Here is a 25085-nt window from a genome sequence, read left to right as displayed (position 1 = left end):
TGTAACTCTGTGTGTGTAACTCTGTGTCTGTAACTCTTTGTGTGTATCAGTGTGTGTGTGTAACTCTGTGTCTGTAATTGTGTGTGTAACTCTGTGTGTGTGTAACTGCGTGTCTGTAACTGTGCAGCTTTACTGGTGATATAAATAGATTTACATTTTTGGCATTTAACAGACTTACAGTACTGTAACAGTAAGCAATTGAGGGTTAAGGGCCTTGCTCAAGGGCCCAACAGTGACAAACTGACAGTGGTGGGGCTTGAACCAATGACCTTTCGGTTACTAGTCCAGTATCTTAACCGCTAGGCTACAACTGCCAGATCAATCACAAAGTCACCGCAGGCGAGCATGAAATGCTGTGGTGAAGCAGTAATAAATGAGGTGAACGTAATTTAATGATGCACATCCGGGATCACGGGTTAACACACACACACACACACACACACACAGAGAGAGAAAGAGAGAGAGAGAGAGAGAGAGAGAGAGAGTGAGAAAACAGACAGGATATGACCGGCCTTTTATTTATTGTGGTAGAAAGAATTTCTTACCTTTAGGTCACCACATGACCACCTGACCCTCCACACACTGATTTATTTTGGTATCTCTGTACTTGTGGGTCATTGTGGGTCTATATTTATTCAATAACATTCATGGCAGACTCCAGTATAACAGCCAATCCATCCTCTGAGTGGACGCCAGAGTATCCGGAACAAAACAAGTGACAAACAATGATCAGGTGTCCACATTACTTATAGCACCGTAGTGTATCAACAAATAAATGAACGTAAATGATTACAGCTCACAAATAGTCAAGAAAGAGTTAAAGGTTAGTGTTTCTACTTTTTAACCACAGCTCTGTGTGTGTGTGTGTGTGTGTGTGTGTGTGTGTGTGTGTGATAGAGAGTGTAATCTGATGAGATTCAAACTGACACAAGTAGCCGTGTTTACTTTCAATCCGATTACAAGCGCACACAGATGTGCGCACACACACACACACACACACACACACACACACACACACACACACACAGGCTTCTCCTGAATGGGTCGTAACCCTAAATTGTGTGTTGAACCACGAGCAGGAAGTTCAAACCCTTAAATACGACAATTCATCACTAATAATAATCAGATTTAATCTTCGATTTTAGTTACAATTATTAGATACAAATAGATAAATTCATTCATTCATTCATTGTCTATTTAACAACCACTTTGTCCTGGTCAGGGTCACAGTGGGTCTGATTCATTGGGCGAAAGGTAGAAAACACCCCAGACAGGTCGCCAGTCCATCACAGGTCACAGACACACACGCACACTTAGGGCAGTTTTTAGTAGCTCCAATTGGTCTGACTGAATGTCTTTGCAATCTCATGTGGACACAGGGAGAACATGCAAACTCTACACAGAAAGGACCCTGGCCGCCCAGCCAGAGAATCAAACCCAGGCCCTTCTTTCTGTGCGACAACATCACTACCCACTGCACCACCCAGGCTGCCCTTACACTCATTAAGTATAAGTATATAATCACTGCTGGGATATATTTACATTTTCGGCATTTAGCAGACGCTTTTACAGTACATTGTGTAAGCAATTGAGGTTTAAGGGCCTTGCTCAAGGGTCCAACAGTGGCAACCTGGCAGTGGTGGGGCTTGAACCAGCGACCTTTCGATTACTAGTCCAGTACCTTAACCACTACGCTACAACTGCCCAAATTGTATAATGTTAGAGCATATTCATAACTTGATGGGATCTGAGGATGTACCAGTCCAGTGGTTAAGGTACTGGACTAGTAATCAGAAGGTTGTCAGTTCAAGCCCCATCACTGCCAAGTTGCCACTGTTGGGCCCCTTAGCAAGGCTCTTAACCATCAATTGCTCAAACCGTGCTCAGTCATAGTTGAAAGTCGCTTTAGATAAAAGTGTCCGCTTTTTTATAAATATCTAAAAATCTGTATTTGTTTTTATATAGAACTATATTTGGGAATAAAAGGATGCCTGTAATGGACTGGCGACGTGTCCGAGGTGTTTCTTGCCTTTCGCCCAGTGAATTGGACCCACCGTGACCCTGACCAGGATAAAGCTGTGGTAAAACAGACAATGAATGAATGAATAGTTTCACAAAGAGAAAAGTTTAAAACAATTTTAACAAATTTAAAGACTGAACAAACAAACTCTCATAATATTAAATATAAATAATTCATTTATTCATTCATGTTCTATTGTTCAGTAAATTTGAATGAATTGTTATTTAATACGGCCGTTATTATAAAGTGTTACCGTTATTCTAATGTGGAAGTGTCACTGTGCTTTAGTGAGAGTTAACATGTGCGATCTACACAAAGGAGCAGCTTAACGTGACAGAAATGTGTTTAGAATAAAATATTAAAAGCGTATGAGGAGGATTAGAGCAGCACCTGTTATACACGCTGCCAAATTTCTCTTTAATAGCCCCGGACGCTTAACTTCTCACCACTTTCCTTTTCTCTTCCTCCTTTGAAAATCTTTTCTTTTCGGGGATGCCCGTCAGCGGTGCTGCGGCTCCGGGAGAGGAACCGTCACTAATCCCCGCAGTGAGGAACATCAGAACAGGTGCAGTAAGACTGAACGCTTTGTACCAGCAGAAGAAAGAGCGGCTGATGTAAAACGCCCAGTTAATATGGATTTAATGCCTGTCAGGTCTCAGCGGTGTGGGCGCAGCGCCCCAAATCCTCTCCGGGTGTTCGACTGCACCCTTTCAGCCACACAGGACAGAGGAGCGTATAAATATAGAGCATATTTTAATATTTTAATAAAAATGTACTCGCATTAGCAGAGATTTCAGAGGGACAGATTTAATTCCTCCAAAATGGAAAAATAATTATCATCATTTGATTGGATTTATTTTTATTTTTATTCTATATAGATTGGTATATAATTTAGGTGTCAAACAAATCGATCTTTTACCAAAATGTTCACATTTCATAGTTTATAAAATTTGATTTATGACATTTTTGGCTGAATACATTTTTGGATAACTTATCTAGCAAGGAAAGGAGGCTTTTCTCTAGATGTTTAGCATTGTCTTTAGATATTCACACACACACACACACACACACACCCATTCAATTGTAGGGCAATTCAGTGTCTCCAATTAAACTGACTGAATGTTTTTGGACAGTGGGAGAAAACCGGAGCTCCCGGAGAAAACCCACACAGACACAGGGAGAACATGCAAACTCCACACAGAAAGGACCCGGACCGCCCCTTCTGGGGATTGAACCCAGGACCCTCTTTCTGTGAGGCGACAGTGCTACCCACTTAGCCACCGTGCCGCCCCGTGTTTAGACAGCAAGTCTTGATCATGTCTAAATCTTAAGATTAAAGATTAATGCATGAACAATTTCATTTATGTTTACATGTTTACTGTGACTAAAAAATAACCATGTTATATAACCGGAAGCACCAGGACTACGAGACTCAGATGTGACTCCTCATGACTCAGTTTCTTACCTTCTTTTATTAAAAACTAACAAAAATAAATATTTTCTTGCAATTGGTGTAATTTCAGTGGTTAAGGTTCTGGACTAGTAATTAGAAGGTCACCAGTTCAAGCCCTACCACTGCCAGGTTGTCACTGTTGAGCCCTTAAGCAAGGCCTCAATTGCTTAGATTGTATACTAGCACAACTGGAAGTCGCTTTGGATAAAAGCATCTGCTAAATGCTGTAAATATAAATGTCAATGTACAGTACCATGTACTGTACCAGTCAAAAGTTTGGACACACTTTTTCATTCCTGTGGTTTTTCTAGATTTTTTTTTTAATTTTCAACATTGTAGATTAATACTGAAGACGTCCAAACTATGAAGGAACACACATGGAATTAGTGAGCAAGAAAATGTTAAACAAACCAGAATATGTTTTATATTTTATATTCTTTAAAGTAGCATCTTTTGCTTTGATGACAGCTTTGCACACTTTTTGGCATTTTCTCAATCAGCTTCATGAGGTGCCACCTGGAACGGTTTTCAATTAATGTTTGTGCTTTGTCTAGAGTTAATTTCTGGAATTTCTTGCTTTTTTAATGTGTTTGAGACCATCAGTTGTGCCGTGCAGAGGTAGAATTGGTAAAATATAAAACATATTCTGGTTTGTTTAACATTTTCTTGCTCACTACATAATTCCATATGTGTTCCTTCATAGTTTGGACGTCTTCAGTATTGATCTACAATGTAGAAAATAATAATAATCAAGAAAAACCACTGAAGAGAAGGTGTGTCCGAACTTTTGACTGGTACTGTACATATAATAAAGATTTTACTACTAATACGTCTTATGCTTGGTCACAATTTTTGTTATCTTGAGATCATAAGAAAAAAAATCTAAAACAACTAAATAAGTCGTGATAACTAATTCTGTTCATTTGTCTGGAATGAAAGTTTGTCTATCACACTTGATGCATTTAAGTGTAACGTTAATAAGAGCGACATATTAAACAGTTGAATCTGTTATTTTATTTCTCTATCACACATGGCGTGGTGTGTTTAAGTGACTCACACATGTGCACTTTATTATCTGAGCTGAATAAATCACGATCAGAACAGCAGGTTTATTCAATAACACACACTTCACGCTCCAACAGGATCAGACACACACACACACACACACACTAAAATGAATAGAGGTTTTATTTTTTATATCTAACACATCTGTTATAAAGCAATTCAGTTACAAATCCATTTAAAGGTTTAAAGGCGTATCCGAGTGTAGGTGGGATCTGAGTAAATGGAAGCATAAGTGATTTTTAAATGGGGATTAAATCTGCCTGGTGTTCCACACACACACACACACACACACACACACACAAACTGAATCGCTTTATAACAGATGAGTTATAGACAATAAAAGAAAACCTTTAATAACCAAATCTACTGTATATGGACTATCAGCATACGAGTCGTATGAATTAAATATATATCTCCGCTACCACAATGCCAGATTAATGCCCACTCCTCTGGGAAGACTCAGGATTTTGTAGTGTGTCTGTGGACATTTGTAACCATTTAGGTCTAACAAATTTTAATTTTCTATGCTTTCTCAATCTTTAGGGTTAGAGAGATCTTAGTGCTCCGTAAATATATGATAATAATTTTATAAGACTTTTTTGTGTCCTGACTATTTTTTGTGTCCTGACTATTTTTTGTGTCCTGACTATTTCATGCATTTATAACATTAAGCTTAAGAGGCTTAACCTGTTATGACTGAGCTTTCCACCAATAATACCATCAAGTCTTTACAGCAAATGGACCCTGATAGATTTTACAGTGAAACTGATATCAAAATGTAAACAAACAAGCTGCTCCAGCAGTTAAAAGCCACCAGTTTTTTTGGAATGTGTTTACACACTAAAACTCTGTAGAATGTAAACAATACATGATGTTACTATAAAAGATCTGTGGTTTATTTGGTTGGTAATGTGTATTATCAGAATTAAACAGTTCATGCGGCTATGAGGGAGAAATCAAAACAGTATTGTTTATAATAAATGAACAAATAAATAAAGTTTGTAATGTAAAAAATAACGCAGCTCATGAACTCGCCTACTTACACACACTTACATTTACATTCTCTAATTACATTCCCGGTTGTAGAAGATTGATTAATGTTTAATATCTACATGATATTTTTCTTTGTCATTTCATACAAAAATAAAAGAGATTTCCAAAAGCATTCCACTGTAAAACTGATTTTACTTTTTCATTATATCCTGTTTGATTAAATAGGTTAATCAGACGAGCGCGTCCTCCGTCTGCTACCCAAATCTGAGAGGGTCAGGAGGAGCTTCCTCCACCAGGCCATCAGACTCCTCCTGGAGTTTTGTTTTGTCACTTTAACACATTTCATTTCTATTATTATTATTACAGTGGAATCCTAGTGGGTAGAGCTTTGGGCTATCGATTGAAAGGTTAAGAGTTTGAATCCCAGCTCTGCCATGCAGCCACTGTTGGGCCCTTGAGCGAGGCCCTTAACCCTCTCTGCTCCAGGAGTGCCGTACTATGGCTGACCCTGCGCTCTGACCCCAGCTTCCAAAACAAGCTGGGATATGTGAAGAGAGAATTTCGTTGTACTGTACGTCTGTATATGTATATATGACAAATAAAAGTGTTCTATGCATTCTATTCTATTATTTTTAAATCCGATTCCTATTTATTTATTGTATCTTGTATACAGTTTTGGACAGTGTTAGTAGTTTGGCCTGGTTTACCTTTCCCTGCATTTTACTTTTCACTGCAGGTTGTGTATTAAATATGAGCAAGTATGTAACAAATCATGTGAGAACTTTCAGGGCGTGATGTGTTTTATTTATTTATTTAGTAATATGAATTTAATGTGTACAATTAAATTAGGTCTGTGTATGTCCCACAGTCCCAGGACACCAAACGAGGGTTAATCAACACTGTAGGTGTTAATTACTAATGTGAGTCAGGATCTTACTGTGCGCCGCTAAAACTGAGATAAATCAAATTTGAATTTATTTGTTTAATTATCGCAGAAATAACCACCGAATTAAAGAAGAGTGTAAAAGCGATGTGTTTAATTCAATCATCAGAGTCTGTCTGACCGATGTGTGTGTGTGTGTGTGTGTGTGTGTGTGCTGCTCTATTGAAGCTCTTCATTCACTTCATGCTCTTTTATTCTTCTTATTCAGCCTCTTTTGTTGCCAGGTCACTCCCTAATCTCTCCTGAGTGCTGAGGGGGTATAAAAGGGACCCGGCCGGGCAAATTTCAGCACCCTCACTTCAGACCGCTCATCAGGAGTAAAACCTTCACTTTCGCAGACACACACTGATCTGCAGATCTTTATTTTTTCTGAGTATTTAGTTTATTTATTTTTTTAATCTATATGATGATGATGATGCCGGGTTTGGTGTCGGTGTACCCGAACCTGCTGCGCCCCTCCGCTGCCATGTTTCACCCCTACGCGCACCCGCCACTCATCCCTGCACACTGCAGGCCCCCGGGTCGCTCCGGGTTCCTGGTGGAGGATCTGCTGCGCATCAGCTCTTCATCTCATCCGCCGTCGCCACCATCATCCGCCGTTAGTCCATCACCAGAACTGCCAGAATTCGGAGCTTTTTCTCCAAAAACGTCAAGCAAAGAAACAGTGCAGCTCAAATTCGGGGTGAACGCCATCCTGGCACCCTCGCCCAAAAAACGTAAGTGATACAAACTGTTTTACTTTTAAAAGTTTATTAAGTTTAATGAAAGACAAATCATGATTTTTTTAATAGAAATGTTTTTCTTTATTATTTTTAACATCTAAGACTGAACACAATGTTTAATTATTTAATGCTGATGGACTAAACTATTACACTATTATAGTGATTAATAGTTTTACATCTTTAATATAAATTTACATTTTTCACATTTTCAGCATTTATCTCACGCTTTTATCCAAAGTGACTTACAGTTATGACTGAACACAATTTTTGAGCAATTGAGGGTTAAGGGCCTTGCTCAGGGGCCCAACAGTGGCAACTTGGCGGTGGTGGGGCTTGAACCGGCAACCTTTAGATTACAAGTCCAGTACCTTAACCACTGAGCTATCACTGCCCACTGATTTATATCACTAAATCAGTGCTGCATGTCAGTTCTTCTATAAAGGTGCTCAGTATTAATTCTGTGATATAAATAATATATATGATAAAATATATTCATACTATTTTTATGCATTTTGTGTCTGATTAGCTGCGGCTCCACTTCTGAACCTCCACCATAAAGCAGTTCCTTATTTCGATGGCTCCTTTTACCCTTTCATCCGCTCCTCTTACTTCCCTGGTGAGTAAAATCTTTATTTAAATTCTATTTTTTAATGTGGAATTTAATTTAATGGTTCTTTTTAAACTCAGGTAATAATCATGTAATAATCATGTAACAGACTGGTTATTATCGTTTTCTGTCTGAGCGACAGCGTCTGATCCATTAAATGCGCCATTTAGTGTGAGAACAACATTCTTCACTACTGGTTCCTATTAAAGTACAAATGAGCGTGATGAAGAACCGAAACGCCCCGGTAATGATTTCAGCAGCATGACCAATCTGCACCACTCCTACTGAGGAAACATCTCATTGTGAGAACGACTGAAGGATGAGAGAAACCAAATAAGATATTTAAGAGAATCTGAGTAAATGAGCTGCTTGATCTGATTACACAACAATGTAATTATTTTAATTATCATGTAATATTAATGAATATACAATTAACTATAATTCACAACAATTAAACCCTGCAGAAAAACACATAGAGGTTAAAAGTGAGTAAGTTTTTGTATCTGAATTATATAAAAGCGCTCCTGGTTAAATTCCTTGTCTTCTTTCTGTACTGGGAATAAAGTACAACATCATGCTGCCAGTTTTAGTGCACAATTTATTCTATTACATAATTTAATATGAATAATAATAAACAGAATTATTTAATCTGCCATTTAATCTTTTTCCACCTTACATATTTTGTCATCTTCAATATGTGAAATTTAGCCAGTAAAACAGTGATTCTGCATTAAAATGTCTAGACATTTGTGTAGAAAACTTGACACGTTTGCATAATACTGCATGAAAATAAATGAGACTTACATTTAATATTACAAGCAAAATAAATCAGTAATTTATCCAGAGTGAAATTTTATGTAGTAATTGAATAATAAAATAGAAAAAATGTCAGTGAGAATAATTCAACATTATAATAAAGGAATACATTTGAAATTTAATTTTACTACATATCATATAGTATATATATCATCATATATATATCAGAATAAAACTAATATATATGTAATATATATATATATCAGAATATATATAATATATATATATTAGTTTTATTCTGAGTGATCTCGTGTTTTTGGTCTTTTCTGTTGAGTTTGATGTGCTGCTATATTTGCTATCTGCACTCGACTGAATTATTTAGTTAGTTTAAGGATCAAATTTGATTTATTTATAACATTTTCATGAAATATAATTCACATTAACAATTTTAATCATACACCCCCCCCCCCCCACACACACACACAAACGTCCAAAAAATATATTCTAATTTGAAAGCATTTCAGTATCTTTAATAGACGGATCAGTCTGACCAGATTTACATTTTGAGCCCCAAAACAACCAATACGACAAAACTAGATCAACACAAAACCTGTAAATATTTCAGTAAATAAAGAAAATAACACAAAGTTGCTGCTGGACTGAAAACAAAGTCTCACATCAGTGAAGAGAAACGTGTTTCAGTTTTACGATGATGGTTTGGGTGCCGTACACAGGCTTTATTATCTCTTTGAGCTGAAGAAAGAAATAAAGGCTCTTTGAGGAGCGAAGCTTTTCTTCAGTGTGAATAATAAAGTCGAGGGTGAATAATAAAGTGCGCTCTTTTAAAGTGAAGCTTTTTTTTCTGAGGCCCCGCGCGCCCCTCCGCTCGACCGTGTGCCTGCGTGTTTCAGTTTAAACCAGCTTTGTGCTCGGCCTTTTCTCCGCCACTTCATTACTACACAATTACTGTTTTACGCTTTATTAACTCTCTATGAGCTGCTTCTTCTGCTTACCATACCAATACACAAGGAGCAGGAACGGCTTATGTGCTAATTACTCACCTCGTACCCCCCTCTGCAGAGACGGGGGCGAGGGGGCAGGGCTCGGAAAGTTCAAGAAAAACTTTGTGTGTCAACATTTTGCTTTGCATTGAATTTCCTAAAACACTTCAGATCTGTGGTCACATGGTCACAGAGTTTCAGTCTGTTCTATTTTATACATTCTGTTCACAATTCTATTCTAATTTAAATAAACATGACACTGATCCAGATGTGTTTATGTAGAGTTAAACTTTATACAGATTTAGTTTTGTACCCTCCCCCCACTAACTGATTAATTCAATCCACCCCGGGAGCTCTCAGTCAGTCCAGAACCCCTGACTGGCTTTATTTAAGCACTACAATCACAATGTGTTCACCTATATGTGTTCGTCTCTGTGTGTGTGTGCAGGTTCTTCTCCAGCGGTGCCCATACCCGGGACCTTCTCCTGGCCGCTGGTCTCCAGAGGAAAACCCCGGAGAGGGATGCTACGCCGAGCCGTGTTCTCCGACCTGCAGCGCAAAGCTCTGGAGAAAACCTTCCAGAAACAGAAATACATCAGCAAACCCGACCGCAAAAAACTGGCCAACAAACTCGGACTCAAAGACTCACAGGTAATAACACTGAGTTTTTAAAATGTGTTTATAAAAATCAACTATTTACAAAACTGATTTAATATTGAATATAAAATAAAACTAGAAGTTTAGAACCGTTCATCCTTTTAGTTAATTTCAGACTTTTAACAATAGATGTTTTCATTTAATGTAGACAATTAATTAAGGACAAATAATTATTACTGTAAAATAAATATAATGTAATAATATAATATAATATAATAATAAATAAAAATACATTCAAAGTAACACAAGCTTTTTACAACTTTGATTGTAGACCTTATGATTTGTTGTGAGAAAAGTAGTTTAAATTAAATCATTGTAATTAAATATAATGATCATTATTAAAGTTTACCACAAAAATTAAATGTAGTCCACAAAACATCATAACTTTATACTATTTTATTAATTAACTGATTAATTGATAAGTTATCAGGGCACTCAGCTGGTGCAGCAGTAAATTATGCAAACTCTCTCTGTACAGACATGATTGACTATGTTTGAGGGGTACGCGATAGATTGGCATCCTGTCCGGGGTTTGTTACTGCTTGGCATTGGAAATCAGGCCCACCGTGACCCTGACCAGGAGAAAACAGTGGTGAAAATAAAGTAAATGAGTAAACAACAGACTGATATCAAAAAATCCTGATGAACTGAATAATTTTGTTTATTTATTACTTATTTATAAAAATGTTAATTATTTAACATTTATTTTCTTATGTGGATTTCAGCATTTAACATTTATTATATAATGTGAACTATTATGTATATAAACATATAATTATTATTTCATAAATAAACTCTTCATTTTGGAACAAAATTATTTTTGAATAAGGAATCATTAATAATTCAGTTAGTTCAGGATATCTATTTCCAAATTGTTGTTTGATACATCACATTTATTTATTAGTTTATGATTAATGTAGTTTTACATCTAATTTATTAATTATTTGTTAATATGAACCGGGTGCTGTAAATTTTTGTATTTCTATTAATCTGTAATGACATTAATAAATATTTAGTAAATATTCCAGATGTTGAAGGTCAGAGTGCAGTTTTACGTCGTCTGGCTCCTCCTCACTGATCACGTGATTTATCTTTATTTATTTTCTATCGTGCAGGTCAAGATCTGGTTCCAGAACCGTCGGATGAAGTGGAGGAACTGTAAGGAACGCGAGCTCCTTTCCACCGGGGGCTGCAGGGAACAAACGCTGCCCACCCGCATGAACCCTCACCCCGACCTGAGCGACCTGCAGGACCAAGCGTACGCCCCCCACGAGGAGGACGAGGACATGGAGGAAGGTGTGAGCAGTGTGGACTCGTGCACCTCACCCAAATCTGAGTCCTCGCAGCACGCTACACACTCACGGGCGTCGTCAGTGTCTGTGTACAGCAAACACTCAGATTCCAAACTGTCGGACTGCTCTGAATCAGAGGACGAGATCAACGTGTCCTAATTAGTTTCATTAGATTAGTGTTTACGAGTGAGTGAGTGAGAGAGTGAGTGAGTGAGTGAATGAGTGAACGTGTCAGATGAAGTCTGATTCTCTTGGTTTAAGGTTTTGCTGTGTCGTTCAGCACATTGTGGAACTGTACAATGTTTTGTACAAATATTTTTGTATGGATATTTTATACCAGATGACTGAGTTACACTTATATTTACATAGATATTTTTATTAGATTTATGTATAATTTATAAAAACGCTCTCGTGTCTCATTATTTGAATGTTTTTGGTTTGTAAAAACTGTAAATAAATTGTGAAACTGATTTTGAGTTGTTGCTCATTATGAATAAAATCGTTCTGATCAGAATATAATGAATCAAATCAAATCACTCTCCAGCTAAACTGGTAATCTATCATGTGCATTGTACCATTACGCTAAACCCACCACTGCTAAAATCTGCCTTAATAATGCCAATCTACAATCTACATCTTATATGAGGTGCAACCCTAACTTTAACCCAACCCTAATCCAACTATAACCCTAACCCAGTCCTATTTCTAACCTAAACCTAATCATAACCAAATCATAACCCTAATCTAGTCCTATACAATACCTAAACCTAACCATAACCCAACTATGACCCTAACCCACTCATACCCCTAACCTAAACCTAACCATAATCCTAACCCAGTCCTACTCCTCACCTAAACCTAACCATAACCCTAACCCAGTCCTACTCCTCACCTAAAGCTAACCATAACCCTAACCCAGTCCTACTCCTCACCTAAAGCTAACCATAACCCTAACCCAGTCCTACTCCTCACCTAAACCTAACCATAACCCTAACCCAGTCCTACTCCTCACCTAAAGCTAACCATAACCCTAACCCAGGCATACTCCTAACCTAAACCTAACCATAACCCAGTCTTACTCCTCACCTAAACCTAACCGTAACTCTAACCCAGTCTTACTCCTCACCTAAACCTAACTATAACCCTAACCCAGTCTTACTCCTCACCTAAACCTAACCATAACCCTAACCCAGTCCTACTCCTCACCTAAACCTAACCGTAACCCTAACCCAGTCCTACTCCTCACCTAAACCTAACCATAACCCTAACCCAGGCATACCCCTAACCTAAACCTAACCATAACCCTAACCCAGTCTTACTCCTCACCTAAACCTAACCCTAACCCAGTCTTACTCCTCACCTAAACCTAACTATAACTCTAACCCAGTCTTACTCCTCACCTAAACCTAACCGCAACCCTAACCCAGTCTTACTCCTCACCTAAACCTAACCGCAACCCTAACCCAGTCCTACTCCTCACCTAAACCTAACCCTAACCCAGTCCTACTCCTAACCTAAACCTAACCATAACCCTAACCCAGTCTTACTACTCACCTAAACCTAACCGTAACCCTAACCCAGTCTTACTCCTCACCTAAACCTAACCATAACCCTAACCCAGTCCTATTCCTATCCTCAACCTAATTATAACCCAACCGTGACCATATCCCAGTACAAACATAAACCTTAGCACAACTATAAACTTAACGTAGCCCTACCCCTAACCTAGCCATAACCCTAACCCAGTCCAAACCTAAATCTATCCCTATCCAAGTACAAACCCAAACTTAATCCAAACATTAGCCCAACTATAAACTTAACCCAGTCCTACCCCTAACCTATACCTAACTCTAACCCAACCATAACCCTAACCTGAGAGCCTGGAGCTGTAATAAAGTAAGACCACGTGTTTCTCCACCCTGTGTTATATATTTATGTCTCTGTAATCCCTTTATGTCATTGTACATTTTAAAGGCATTAAAAAAGACACCAGACATGAAGTGTACTGTTATAAACGTGTAATTAAAAGATTATTCATCAAAATGCAGCCAGCAGGATTTTCAAAAATCTGTACACAGTGACTCTAATCATTTACACAGCAAATAAACATTCCGTTTCAAAAGAATCCAAATGAAAAATGACACAAACAGAATCTGTGCTCGCTATCACGTCCGTCATCATAAAACATAGGCACGTGTCCGAAATATATTCACATCTATATACACACACTGTACATCCGTTCTTTATATAAATACACGCTCATACGAGCACACAGACACGCACACGCTCTCACACACACATGCACACACACACACACACACATACTGCTGGCAGTGCTAATACAGATATTTGGCTTCTATGTAAAAATCGAGCTGTGTTGCATAGGATCGGGACGCTGCAGTGAAATGGAAGCAACATCAGAATTTGAAAATAAATCCTGAACAAATCAAAAGTTTAGATTCGTAAGAATTATAATTAATTCCTGATATCAAGTCTGAGTTAAAACAACACTGATCTGCTCCTTTTCATCGTATGTACACGTTTATCCTTTATTATTCTATAAAAGCAGCAAATGCATCTGATGGCGATAATAAGCATTACAACTGGTCCTTCACATTGAAAATTTTGTTCCCATGATGCACCGTTGTGAGCGTTCTTCACAAATGATTTATGTTGAACTTATGCCGTTACATTTATACAGATAAACGGTGTCAGCTTCAGTTACACAACATATATGTACCTAATGTTGCACACAGTAACAAGTGTATCATGGGAAAAACTTCAGAGCGAGGTGAGGTAAAACCAAACACTGAATTTCAGACGCTTTTCACTAGACATTTTGGGTTAAGTATTTTTTATCAAGCTCCATGATCATTAAAGATGAATAAAGTAGTGAACACAGAATGAAGCCCCTGTCACTGTGCTGAGGGGTTCAGTAAAAAAACACAGCGCCCGTCAAACTCTCACACAAAATGAAGTAAGGCACCGGGTTCAAATCAGCACCGAAACGAGGGGTCGAATGAGAGAGCGCTACAGTGAACGAGTGCAGGACCGACCTGCTGCACCCACGCTGGTGATACGAGCCGCAGTTCATTAGTTAATTACTATTTACACTTGCACAGGAAACGAGAGTAAAGAGCAACTCGCTCGAATCAAAAAAACGATGGCCAGCATCAGACGCTCACATAAATCTGTGCTCACACACACAGGGTCGTTCGAAGCACCGGTCCGATCTGCCCGCAGAAAACGCTGGATGTTCGAAGGCAGAAATGTTTCATGTTCACAAGCACCACGTCAGTGTTGAAAATGTTAAACTGGTTTGTATCTGAATAGCAGGTTCAGCTCATCGACACTCGCGCTGATCTGTTGTATGAACCACAGTTCCAAAAAAGTTGGGAAAGCACTGATTTGAAAATCTAATGCAGCTAAATGTGCACTCATGCTGAATTTAATACCTGCACCATGTTCCACAAAATTGTCTAAGTCTTAAGAAGCTTCCTTCTTAAAATGATCACATGAGCAAAAGTTTGTGCACTCCTGGTAAAAGCAAGTGTTAGACACCCTCTGGAAAGGCTTTCTACAGAATTCTAGACTGTGTTTGTGGGAAGTTGTACCTATTCAATCAAGAAATGCAATCGATGTTCGAAGTTTTCACTCTTTACGATGCATAATATCATTAGAACTGTCGGTAAATCCGATAAAATCACAAAATGTGCACAAAAGTCGAGGCCAAGAAACAGTCCTGACTGCTGGTGATGGAAAAAACAAACAGCACACTTCTGTGGTGGATATTACCATGTGAGGTTGGAAACACAGTGACAAACTATACATTTTTATTCCTGACCAGTTATTAAGTGATATTAAAAAGAAAGGGTGATATGACAGCGACATTAGGTTTAAAATGAGTGCGTATTTTAAATAAAACCCTAATACTGTTTAAATATAGAACAAGGCTGTCCCAGCTTTTCTGAAATTGAGGTTAGTGTACTGATTACTGGAATCAGACTGCCACCTTTCAGCTCAGCTGTGCTATCTGCCCGTCAGGCATCTACACAGACGGTGTGGCCGAAGCCATGCCAGGGATTGCTTTCAGGGTTTCCCGGAAGAGCCAGACCCACCGAATTCACCAGCACAGTAATGCACAATTCGATACTGTATTCATAATACATCCCGTCAGTGGAGACTGAACCAATCGTAGATGGATGAAAACTCTGGACCAGTTCCACGAGTCTAGTAGTGATCAACAAGTAAACAAATCTCTAGACGCAAAGTTCAAATGAACGCAGCTTTAACGTTTCCTGAGCTTTTTCTCCGTGTCGTTTCTTAATGGGCCGTTGGGACGTCTGGGTGCTGATACGCCCCCTACAGGCGATCACTGTTAAACCTTCTGATACACAAAAGCATCCATGCATGCTGACTTGCATTACGGATTATACTGTAGGTTTGAGTCCAGAAAATAAAGCACCTTGTTTACTCTTATTAGCTTTGTGTAATGAATGCTGGGTAGTGCAGTTTTATATCCTTAGTTATAAAGTAAAGAAAATTTGTCGGGTTGCCAGCACCCATGACATTGTGCTCCAGCAAAAAAAAAAGACATTATTAGTGCTGCCTCAGCGCGAGGAACATTCACAGGAAGAAAACGTTGGGTCGGAGGGTCGGGGGCTTTACAGTGTCGACTCCAGTGATGAATCCAGGATGTCGTCGTGATGTTCGTTACTGTTGGAATCGCTGTCGTAACTCTGAGTGCTGGAGCAGTTGGCTGCTTCCTTCAAACGCATCAGCATGTTCATCTGAAACAATCGACACGGTTATTATATTTACATTCGTGGCATTTAGTGGACGATTTTATCCAAAGCGACATTTATTTTATTTATTTTACACTCAGAATAAACAAGAGAACCGGAGCAGCACAAACAAACATAACCCAGCGTTCGCTCTCCTCCGCTCTTACCAGTGGATCCGCATCACTGTCACTCTGAGCGCTCGGTTTGGTCGGTCCCTCTTTTGAGGTGGAGCTTCCATCCAATCCTACATCCTCCGGGCGGAGTTTTAGCAAGGCGGGCCAATCAGGATGCTGCGCGCTCGATCGCCATGGAAACGTCTCTGTCACCCAGCGGGCGGGATCGTCCCACGCTGCTCTGCGTCCGTACAGCTGGAGGAAGAGATGCAAACACACCCGTTATATAACGAACCGATGAATTACACTGTCAGGTCTGGGCAGTCTATATATCTATAGGACTTTTGGACTCCATAGAACCAGAGTAGGAGACATGCAGACACAACAGTGGGAAATCTTGCCATGAGTGGCTGGACTGATAAAATCTGTCAATGGGCTCAGGGACAACTCATCTAGTAAGTCTCAAAAGATCTCAGGAAAACATCTAACTAGTCTCAGCTAAGGTCATGGCTCTACATTAGCAAGGACCACTGAGAAAACCACTGATAACCGAGACAACATAAGTGTTCATCTGACTTTGTTTACTTGCACATTGTTACTAAGGATGTTTTAACCAGATTTGGGTAAGTGGGGAGCAATTACTGTTTCACTATGCTGATTTACTTTGTTGTCCAAAATAGGGGCGCACAGTGAGCTGGTTGTCTGTGCCCCCCCCCGCCCCCCCCCCCCCCCGCCCCCCCGCAGTGCTTAATTCATTATTCTCTTTGTTATTGTTATAATATCTACCTGCAGTCCCTCTCTGACGGCCTCCAGGACATAGGGGATGATGCTGTAGTTCCACAGATCTGTAAACCAAACACGAGAGTCGTCCACATCCATCGGGCACGACAGGAACAAACGTGGCCCTGAAACGCACATTTAAATAAAGACAGGAGGGTTAATTGTAATATTTCCATCACATTCAAAAGCAACACGTGGTTCCTAATCTTTTTTGGGCAGTGACACAATTTTCTATGTTAACTATGTTAACTATGTAAATATCTTACTAAAAGAATAAAAGTAATCTGTTTGCACAATAAACAATATATTTTCCAGGCTTCTGCACATCACATCAAATTCGAAAAATCTTATACGATTATAAAATAAGAATCAAATACTGGCGCCAACAGACTGTTGAGCAGCTGAAGTCTCATATCAGGCAAAAATGGAGAAAAATTCTACCTGCAAATCTGCACTAATTAGTGGCATTAAAATGTCTCATTAATAGGAAATGTGATGGAACAAGCCGCTGTTTCAATTAGCATTTTACCAAATGTAACAAACTGGAAATGGGGATTGTGTTCCACATTTATAATGCATGTCTCTTTATTAAGACTTTACAAAAGTCGTTTTCTCACCGATGGTAACATCGGAGGAGCTGTGTGCCTCCAGGAAACGGTTCAGATGATGCCACACTTTAGGAACCCACTCGACGATCTTCACCAGCTCAGGATTTCTCGTGCGGCTGCCGATTTCTGTTTCGATCAGCTTCCTCCTCAGATACCGTCCCAGAAAGCCTTTCACCGGCTCCGTATGATTCACACACAGCACCCACCTGTAACACAGCAGGGGGATTAGTGGAGTTAAAATACTGCAAATCATGCTTAACTGTAAGAGGAGGAGATGATTGTGCACAGGAAATATGTACACATAACAACGAATATACATTATTAATGTGTAATAATACAATAAACAGGTATTAATTAATACATATTAATGAATGAGCCAGATTACACTTAATTAATAATTATTTTTGCCTATTATTAATCACAGACCTGAATAATAAAAACACAGTAAGTAGGATAAGTTCATAATTTTAATAAGTGTAGGTTGTAACCTGAAATTTAACCTGTATTATGACGCCCCCTAGTGGACAGTATTCGAAAACACCGGTTCAACATTCAATTCGAATTTGAAATGAATCTGGACCAACAGTTTTAATTAAGCTGCATTCACATGATGAGCTGCAAAACTGATTTGTGCTGCTGTGCTGTTGTTTCCTATGGAGTCACCAAAGCTCAGTCTGATCTGAACTTTGAGCAAGTTTGAGCTGCTAATAAGATTAATTATTTATACAGTATATAGACAAACATGGTGAACAGAAACTGATTTTCACCGTTTCACAAAAACCCCTGAACCTTAAATCTAGAATGACATCGTAAGGAAAAGACCAGGAGACCGGGTCTGCATTTTCCCATGGTTAATATAACATCACGTAGCAGGTGTACAGTGTGTTAGATGCATGTTTACTCAAATACCTGAAGTTGTGATGAACCTGCAGATTCGGAGATGAAGACGTTGCTTGACTCATAGTGCCAATGATGTATGGGCTGGAGAACAGAGACAGAACAGCTCATTAACACAAAATATTAACATATAATTGCACATTTTGAAGCAAAAAACCTGCCAGAACACTTTAATTTAAAATGAATCTGTCACATCACTGTGGAGGAATTCTAGCTTTACTCTTTTCAGCGGGCTCTATAAATCAGGCAAACCCCTGGCTATTCTGGTATCACGAAGAGTATGGAGTTTACATTCGCTCCATACCCTTTATATACTAAGTATTCGGTCAGTGACTAAAGAAATCACTGCACAAGTGCTGGTCATGAGTAAATAGCAAGTTAGGGCACCAAAAACCATGGGCACTGAGATGCACAGCAGTCTATTACACTACCTCGCCACCTACTGGAGAGGGTGGGTGCCTACACAGACACGACTGACTGTCTGAAGGTGGATGGAGGAAGCCAACATGGATCGTCGCCCTATCCAGGGTATTCCTGTTCATGCCTAACGCTTCCCTCAGAAGCAAACCTGGCACGACCAGGATAAAGTGGTCGATGAATCATGAGATTTAGTCAGACAGGGGTCACAAATGGCAAATTTAGTAGCAATTAGCAATGTGTGTGTGTGTGTGGGTGTACCAGTGTTGGTGTGTGTGTGTCAGCAGGCCATTAAAGATCTCTCCCAGTGAGCTGATATGATGTAGATTATCCAGTATAACAACCAAAGGAGCTTCAGTCTGATCCACACTGCACTGTTCCACCACCATCTGCAGGTACTGACGCAGCTCCTATATGAACACACACGGACACACACTTTGAATGTCAGATATTTAACTACATCGCTCACAAATAGTAAGGAATTTTAATTACTAGGAACAAATAAACCCCAGTAGTGTTAAAGTTGCTGTTTTTAAAATGGAAACAGCCGCTTGTGGGTCTAGTGCCAGACCTAAAACATCCATTAATAAGAAACACAACTAAAACAGACTCACCTTGCTGGACTTGTGGTCCACACTGAACGTGGTGACGGCAGTGTGGGTGTCTGTGCGCCCCTCCAGCAGTGCCAGGTGCTCAGCTAGCCGCTGTGCCAGGTAGGTTTTACCGGTACCACTTGGACCTGATGGACAACGGTAGTGAAATGATTTTATTAACAAGCAGGAACAACTCCATAAGAAAATCACCCTAAATATCATTCTTGTTGGCATGCAATATCTCCTTTGGCACAGCAGAAGTCTCCACTACACAGACTCTAACTGAAGTCATGAGTAAGCCTAATCACACACTAATCTGACACTCAGCAGCACTGATGAAATTCGGGCTAGCGGTCTTATAAAAATAATAATAATGATGATATTAATAAACACACCAGACAGGATGAGGCGTCGATGTTCACGCAGTAGAGAGATGTAGCGCTGCAGCACTGGTTTCGGGGTCAATGTCTCAAACACCAGCGAGTCAATTGAACGTGCGTGTAAACCTACACACACACACACACATTACTTAACACAGGTACATTTTGATGATATGAGTTGTGTATGCATTTCTGTGTGTGTGTACCTTTAAGCGAGAGGTTAATTGTGTTGTTTTCTCCCACTAAGTATCCACAAGGAAGCAGCTCTGGCATTTCGGCTCCACTGGGCCTGATCACGTCCCCGATCCGATATCCCTCCACAGTGTCAGAACTCAATCCCAGCTGGCTGACCGGATCTACGTACCTGATGTATTCCTACACAACATCATCACAAATGAATCGTCCACACTCACTTTCTACATGGTGTAATCACATGAGCTAGTAGTTACACTATGTGTAGGGTCATGTACATAAATGCCATCACATGTACTGTATATAACAGTGTCATGACGGATGGTGCGCACACTGCACATGTAAACGTCTTCACCTTAAAAAGTCGTCGCACGACTCCATCCAGAACGTCCCACTTGGTTTTACCACTGACTCCGATACAGCCAATCAGGAAGTCCCGCGGCCTGCCATCCTACACACACACACACATTACACCTATTATTAACACACACCATGCACTACAATCTTACACTATGCATCATTCTCTTAAATGATCCAGCAGTGTGTGCAGGTTTCCTCAAATATAAGTAATGGTCTGCTATATGGGCACTTGTGTGGTGACACACAAGAACCCTGACTCTCAGTGGTGCCGTCAGCCGGTTGGGCGTCTACACGGACATGATTAACCATGACTGAGAAGCGTGGGGCAGTCTAGCTGTTGTTGTCAGTGCACTCGTAATGCAGGTCCCAAGCCAGGGTGTAAAATTTGGCAGTAGCACCACTAGGGTTTCAAACCCTGGATCCCAGCAATGAAGAGAGAGCATAACTTACTGCAGCACCACCCAAACGGCAGAAATATTTTGTTTTCTAGGCTTATAAATACGTTTCTATGTGCGCACTGGACGTATATTCAATATATACATACTGTATATTACAGGAAAAAGTAGCCTTCATCATATACTTTGGCATCACCTCTGCTTTCTAGACTATATTTATGATTCTTAAATAAAACATATTAATGAAATTATTAACCTCTCTCCATGAAGCGTTCTCCTTCTGTAAACTGACCACGATCTTCACGTGTCGACCGTCTTTCCGGAAACCACCGTCTCCTCCAGAATCATCTAGCAGCATATCTGCGCACGCTACGACAAATCAGCATAACGATATACAGTTCATAAGGAGAGTAGTATTTAAATGGTAAATAAGACTCTGTGCTTGCGGGGGGTGTATTATACCGAAGCTGGTGGACTCAGTGAGGTCCTGCTGGTTGATTACTGCTGACGAAGTGGTAGTGCATCTTGAACTGATCACCAGACGACCTCCGCTCCCCTGGCTCTCCAACTTCAAGCGATCATTTTCCCCTTTCAGCTTTTCTATCTCCACCTGAACACGCACACACACAATAAAATGAAATTGTGTGTCTTTCACGTTTAACGCTCATTTGATCACAAGAGCGTTCGTGTAGACGAGGTCTGGCTTCCAATCAAAGTTGTAATTCATCCTAAAGGTTGGACTCAGGTCTCTGTACAGGGCACTGGACCTTATTTTGTGCAGGACAGGGCCCTTTCTGCCACATAGCCAGTACAATGCACGTTTTTTCTAGCGACTCACATTTTGTCCATGATTTTTCACGACACAGGCAACACAATGCATCTTACTCTCTCTATACAAGATGTAACATAAAGCCTCCACAAGGGGGCGTTTGCGTACAAGTTTATTTAATTGTTAATTTCTTTCTCTGCAGCCCGTTTTCTCCGGCTCACTACCCAGGGTTTAAAATATACTGTATGTAATTCATGTGAAGCAAAACAGTTTTATTTTAATTTAAAAATCTGTGTTGTTAATGTGTAAAAATTGTTGTTTTTTTTACCTGCATGCGGTTCATGGCCTCTCGTAATTGGTCAAGCTGGTGGGCGGAGCTTAGAGCCTCCAACCGGATGTCCGTCAGCTTCATTTCTTTTTCTCTCAACTCGCTACGCAGCTGCATCACCGTTTCAGCCTCTCCGTCTAACCCCTCCTGTATCCTGCACATGAGCAGTAAACACAGTATTAACACCCATGATCCGGGTTCGAATCTCTATATCAGCCAGACGGGCGTCTACACAGATTCAAGCTTTTAGAACGTACGTACAGTGAGTTGGAGTGAGAGGTCCTGAGTACAGGGGTGTTACTGGTGGACCCGTTACGAATGAGCTTCGGTGAGGACGGGAGCGAGTCGTTCATCTCCTCGATGTCGGAATGAGACGAGGCCGATTTAGGAGACTTCTTCTTGGTAAAAGCCTGCTTGAAGGAGCTACGCAGCTGTAAAAAACGAGAGAGAGAAAACAGCAAATAAGAAAAATGTGCTACAAGAAGATCCTGATGTGAAGGTCTGGGTGAAATTATTGAAAAAGGAAGGGATTTAAATCAGGTGTTTAAAATGCATTCTGGTGCATCAGGGCCGTGCGCAGACTTTAACCATGGCAGAAGCTCAGGTGATATAAAATAAAGGGGGGTTTTATGTGGTTTTAAAAGAACATATTTGTAAAAGCGATCATGTATGAAAGGTCAGATTTGCTTCAGTCTGATCCTTTCTATTGAAGCAGATGCTTGGATGACTGTAAGCAGGTGGATTTGATCCATTCTTCAGAACATTGTTCAAGTAAAAACATTGTTGTTCACCTACTATAAATATGGTCATGTAATATGGCCATAACAAAAACCTAAAAAAACAGTAGTAATAGTAATAAACAATGTATTAAATTTCAGACAAAATGCAAACTAGAAGCCTTGATTACTAGTGGTCTCAGACTTTTAACTTCCACTGCAGACTGAGGTCACACACACAGAATAGTGTCAGTTTTACAACTGCAGCCTTGTGTGATTCATATGAGGTTAAAATATATGCAAAAAACATTTTTAAAAAGTCCTCAACCTTGATAAAAATGACATATGATCATTTATTACCTTTGAAATTAAAACTGAATCAAGACTAGGTTTTAAATGTATGATCATTCATTACTCAGGCGAGGGTGCAAGTCTGACTGATGAAATCAAATCCTTAATTTCTAGTCCTGAAAGAATGGGGGGCGGGGGGGGGCTAAGCAGACAGCATGGGGGGAAGGAGATAAAGCTAGCAGGTTATAGCTTAGCAGCATAGCGTAATATGAAGCCAAATGTATTTATTTATTGGCAGCATCCATGCTCTTACCTCAGATACCTGTCCAACGATGCGACAGGAATAGAGGCAGAAATCACACATTTAGATGCGGAAAGTGTGTGAGTGTGTGTGTGTGTGTGTGTGTGTGTGTGGTCTGTGCATGTACCCAGTTCTTCTTCTTCTTCTTGCTGCTGTTCTCCGAGTTCTCCATGCTGGAGTGACTGGTGATGCTGGACACACTATCAGACGAGTGCTGTCTGCGCATGCACATCTCCGCCTGCACTGACGCAGAACCTACAGAACCTACACACACACACACACACACACACACACAGACATATATTTTCTTAAGAGTGTGAACAGGACCTCTGTGTACTTTACTGCATTATGCTGCTGCCACATGGATAATAACACATACTGTATAAGTATGTGTATATGTGTTCCTAATAAAGTGGCCTGTAAGTGCAGATCTGTGAGCTGGAACTCACTGGTGCGGTGAGGTTTACAGGGGAGTTCAGGTGTGTTGATGACTCCATTGATGGCGGCCTGAGCCACAGAGTTCTGCTTCTTCAAGAGCTCGATCGTCTTTCTTAGTTCGCCGAGCTCGGAGTCCTAACACACACACACACACACACACAGACACATGTACAATTTAAATACAGTTAGTTCTACTGTTATGTGTGCATCTCTAATACATTAGAAATAAATACTTTGCGAAAATGTGTGTGTGTGTGTGTGTGTGTGTGTGTGTGTGTGTGTACCTTCTGTTCGGCAGTCATTGTTAGACTCTTCAGTCTGATGGTCATGTTGGCCAAACTCTGTTCAAATGCTGCAACCAGGTGAGCCTGAAACACACACACACACACACATGCACATGCACACAGAATTATTTATTTAATATTACTATATTATTATTATATCATATTACTTATTTCACTGTGGTGGCAGTTTGGTAAAATATGCTAACCCACTACAGCTAGGACACAGGGCTACAGGATACAGGATGCAGTAATGCTATTGACCAGTCAGGTATATACATACAGACGTTTGGCTGGTCTGGGGTGTTTCTGCCCTGCGTTCAGTGATTCTGTGTAAATCTGACCCAACACGACCCTGACCAGGATAGAGCAATAACAAAACATAAATAAACTATGAGCTACTCGTTACGAATGATAATTCCAACTGAATATGGAAAATAATTAACCCTAGATACATGACTGCTTCTAGCAATACGACGGATGGTTTACACCTGGTTTTGGAAGCTAAATCTTTAGAACAAGACCTATAAGGCACTCCATGGTTTGGGTCCTGTTTATCTTTCAGACCTCCTAAAATTCTACAATCCCTCCCGTAACCTAAGGTCATCAGATGCCGGTCTCCTAGTGGTTCCCAGGTTCAGACTGAGCACCATGGGTGGCCGATCTTTCAGTGTTGCTGCCCCTTCGCTTTGGAACTCTCTTCCATCCTCGCTATGTTCTACTACTTCTCTATCTAAATTTTAAACTTTACTAAAAACCCATCTCTTTTCTCTGCACTTTTCCCCGTCCTCCCCTGCTAGTTCGGTGTGATTGTTATTTTTGTATGTAAAGTGACCTTGGGATTTGTGAAAGGCGCTTTATAAGTGAAACTTATTATTATTATTATTATTATTATTATCTACTAACTACTGGTAAATGTTTACATGAATGGGA

At 39.9% G+C, this 25085-nt stretch overlaps 2 protein-coding genes across 2 annotated transcripts in view; one reads left to right on the top strand and one right to left on the bottom strand.

Annotated features, from left to right (window-relative positions):
- The first annotated feature begins 6877 nt into the window (after positions 1 to 6877).
- dbx1a (developing brain homeobox 1a) lies at positions 6878 to 11668 on the top strand. Its single transcript, XM_063013451.1, has 4 exons — positions 6878 to 7190; positions 7723 to 7812; positions 10009 to 10211; positions 11333 to 11668. The coding sequence occupies exons 1-4, from the start codon at positions 6878 to 6880 to the stop codon at positions 11666 to 11668; spliced, it is 942 nt and encodes a 313-aa protein (XP_062869521.1).
- Positions 11669 to 15330: 3662 nt separating this feature from the next.
- nav2a (neuron navigator 2a) overlaps positions 15331 to 25085 on the bottom strand; it is a 106226-nt gene continuing 96471 nt past the window's right edge. The window contains exons 23-39 of the mRNA XM_063013335.1: positions 24156 to 24239; positions 23883 to 24006; positions 23561 to 23697; positions 22387 to 22556; positions 22126 to 22279; positions 21491 to 21638; positions 21285 to 21397; positions 20629 to 20724; positions 20288 to 20456; positions 20097 to 20207; positions 19723 to 19847; positions 19370 to 19518; positions 18704 to 18775; positions 17804 to 18000; positions 17193 to 17311; positions 16461 to 16661; positions 15331 to 16299 (exon numbers count right to left, since the gene is read on the bottom strand). Of these exons, the coding sequence (XP_062869405.1) occupies positions 16174 to 16299; positions 16461 to 16661; positions 17193 to 17311; positions 17804 to 18000; positions 18704 to 18775; positions 19370 to 19518; positions 19723 to 19847; positions 20097 to 20207; positions 20288 to 20456; positions 20629 to 20724; positions 21285 to 21397; positions 21491 to 21638; positions 22126 to 22279; positions 22387 to 22556; positions 23561 to 23697; positions 23883 to 24006; positions 24156 to 24239 (2295 nt within the window). The 3' untranslated portion in view covers positions 15331 to 16173. The remainder of the gene's footprint in view (positions 16300 to 16460; positions 16662 to 17192; positions 17312 to 17803; positions 18001 to 18703; positions 18776 to 19369; positions 19519 to 19722; positions 19848 to 20096; positions 20208 to 20287; positions 20457 to 20628; positions 20725 to 21284; positions 21398 to 21490; positions 21639 to 22125; positions 22280 to 22386; positions 22557 to 23560; positions 23698 to 23882; positions 24007 to 24155; positions 24240 to 25085) is intronic.

Source organism: Trichomycterus rosablanca, chromosome 17 (assembly GCF_030014385.1).
Source record: "Trichomycterus rosablanca isolate fTriRos1 chromosome 17, fTriRos1.hap1, whole genome shotgun sequence".
Lineage (NCBI taxonomy): Eukaryota > Metazoa > Chordata > Actinopteri > Siluriformes > Trichomycteridae > Trichomycterus > Trichomycterus rosablanca.
Note: the sequence above shows the minus strand (reverse complement) of the source record. Positions and strands in the feature narration are given on the sequence as shown.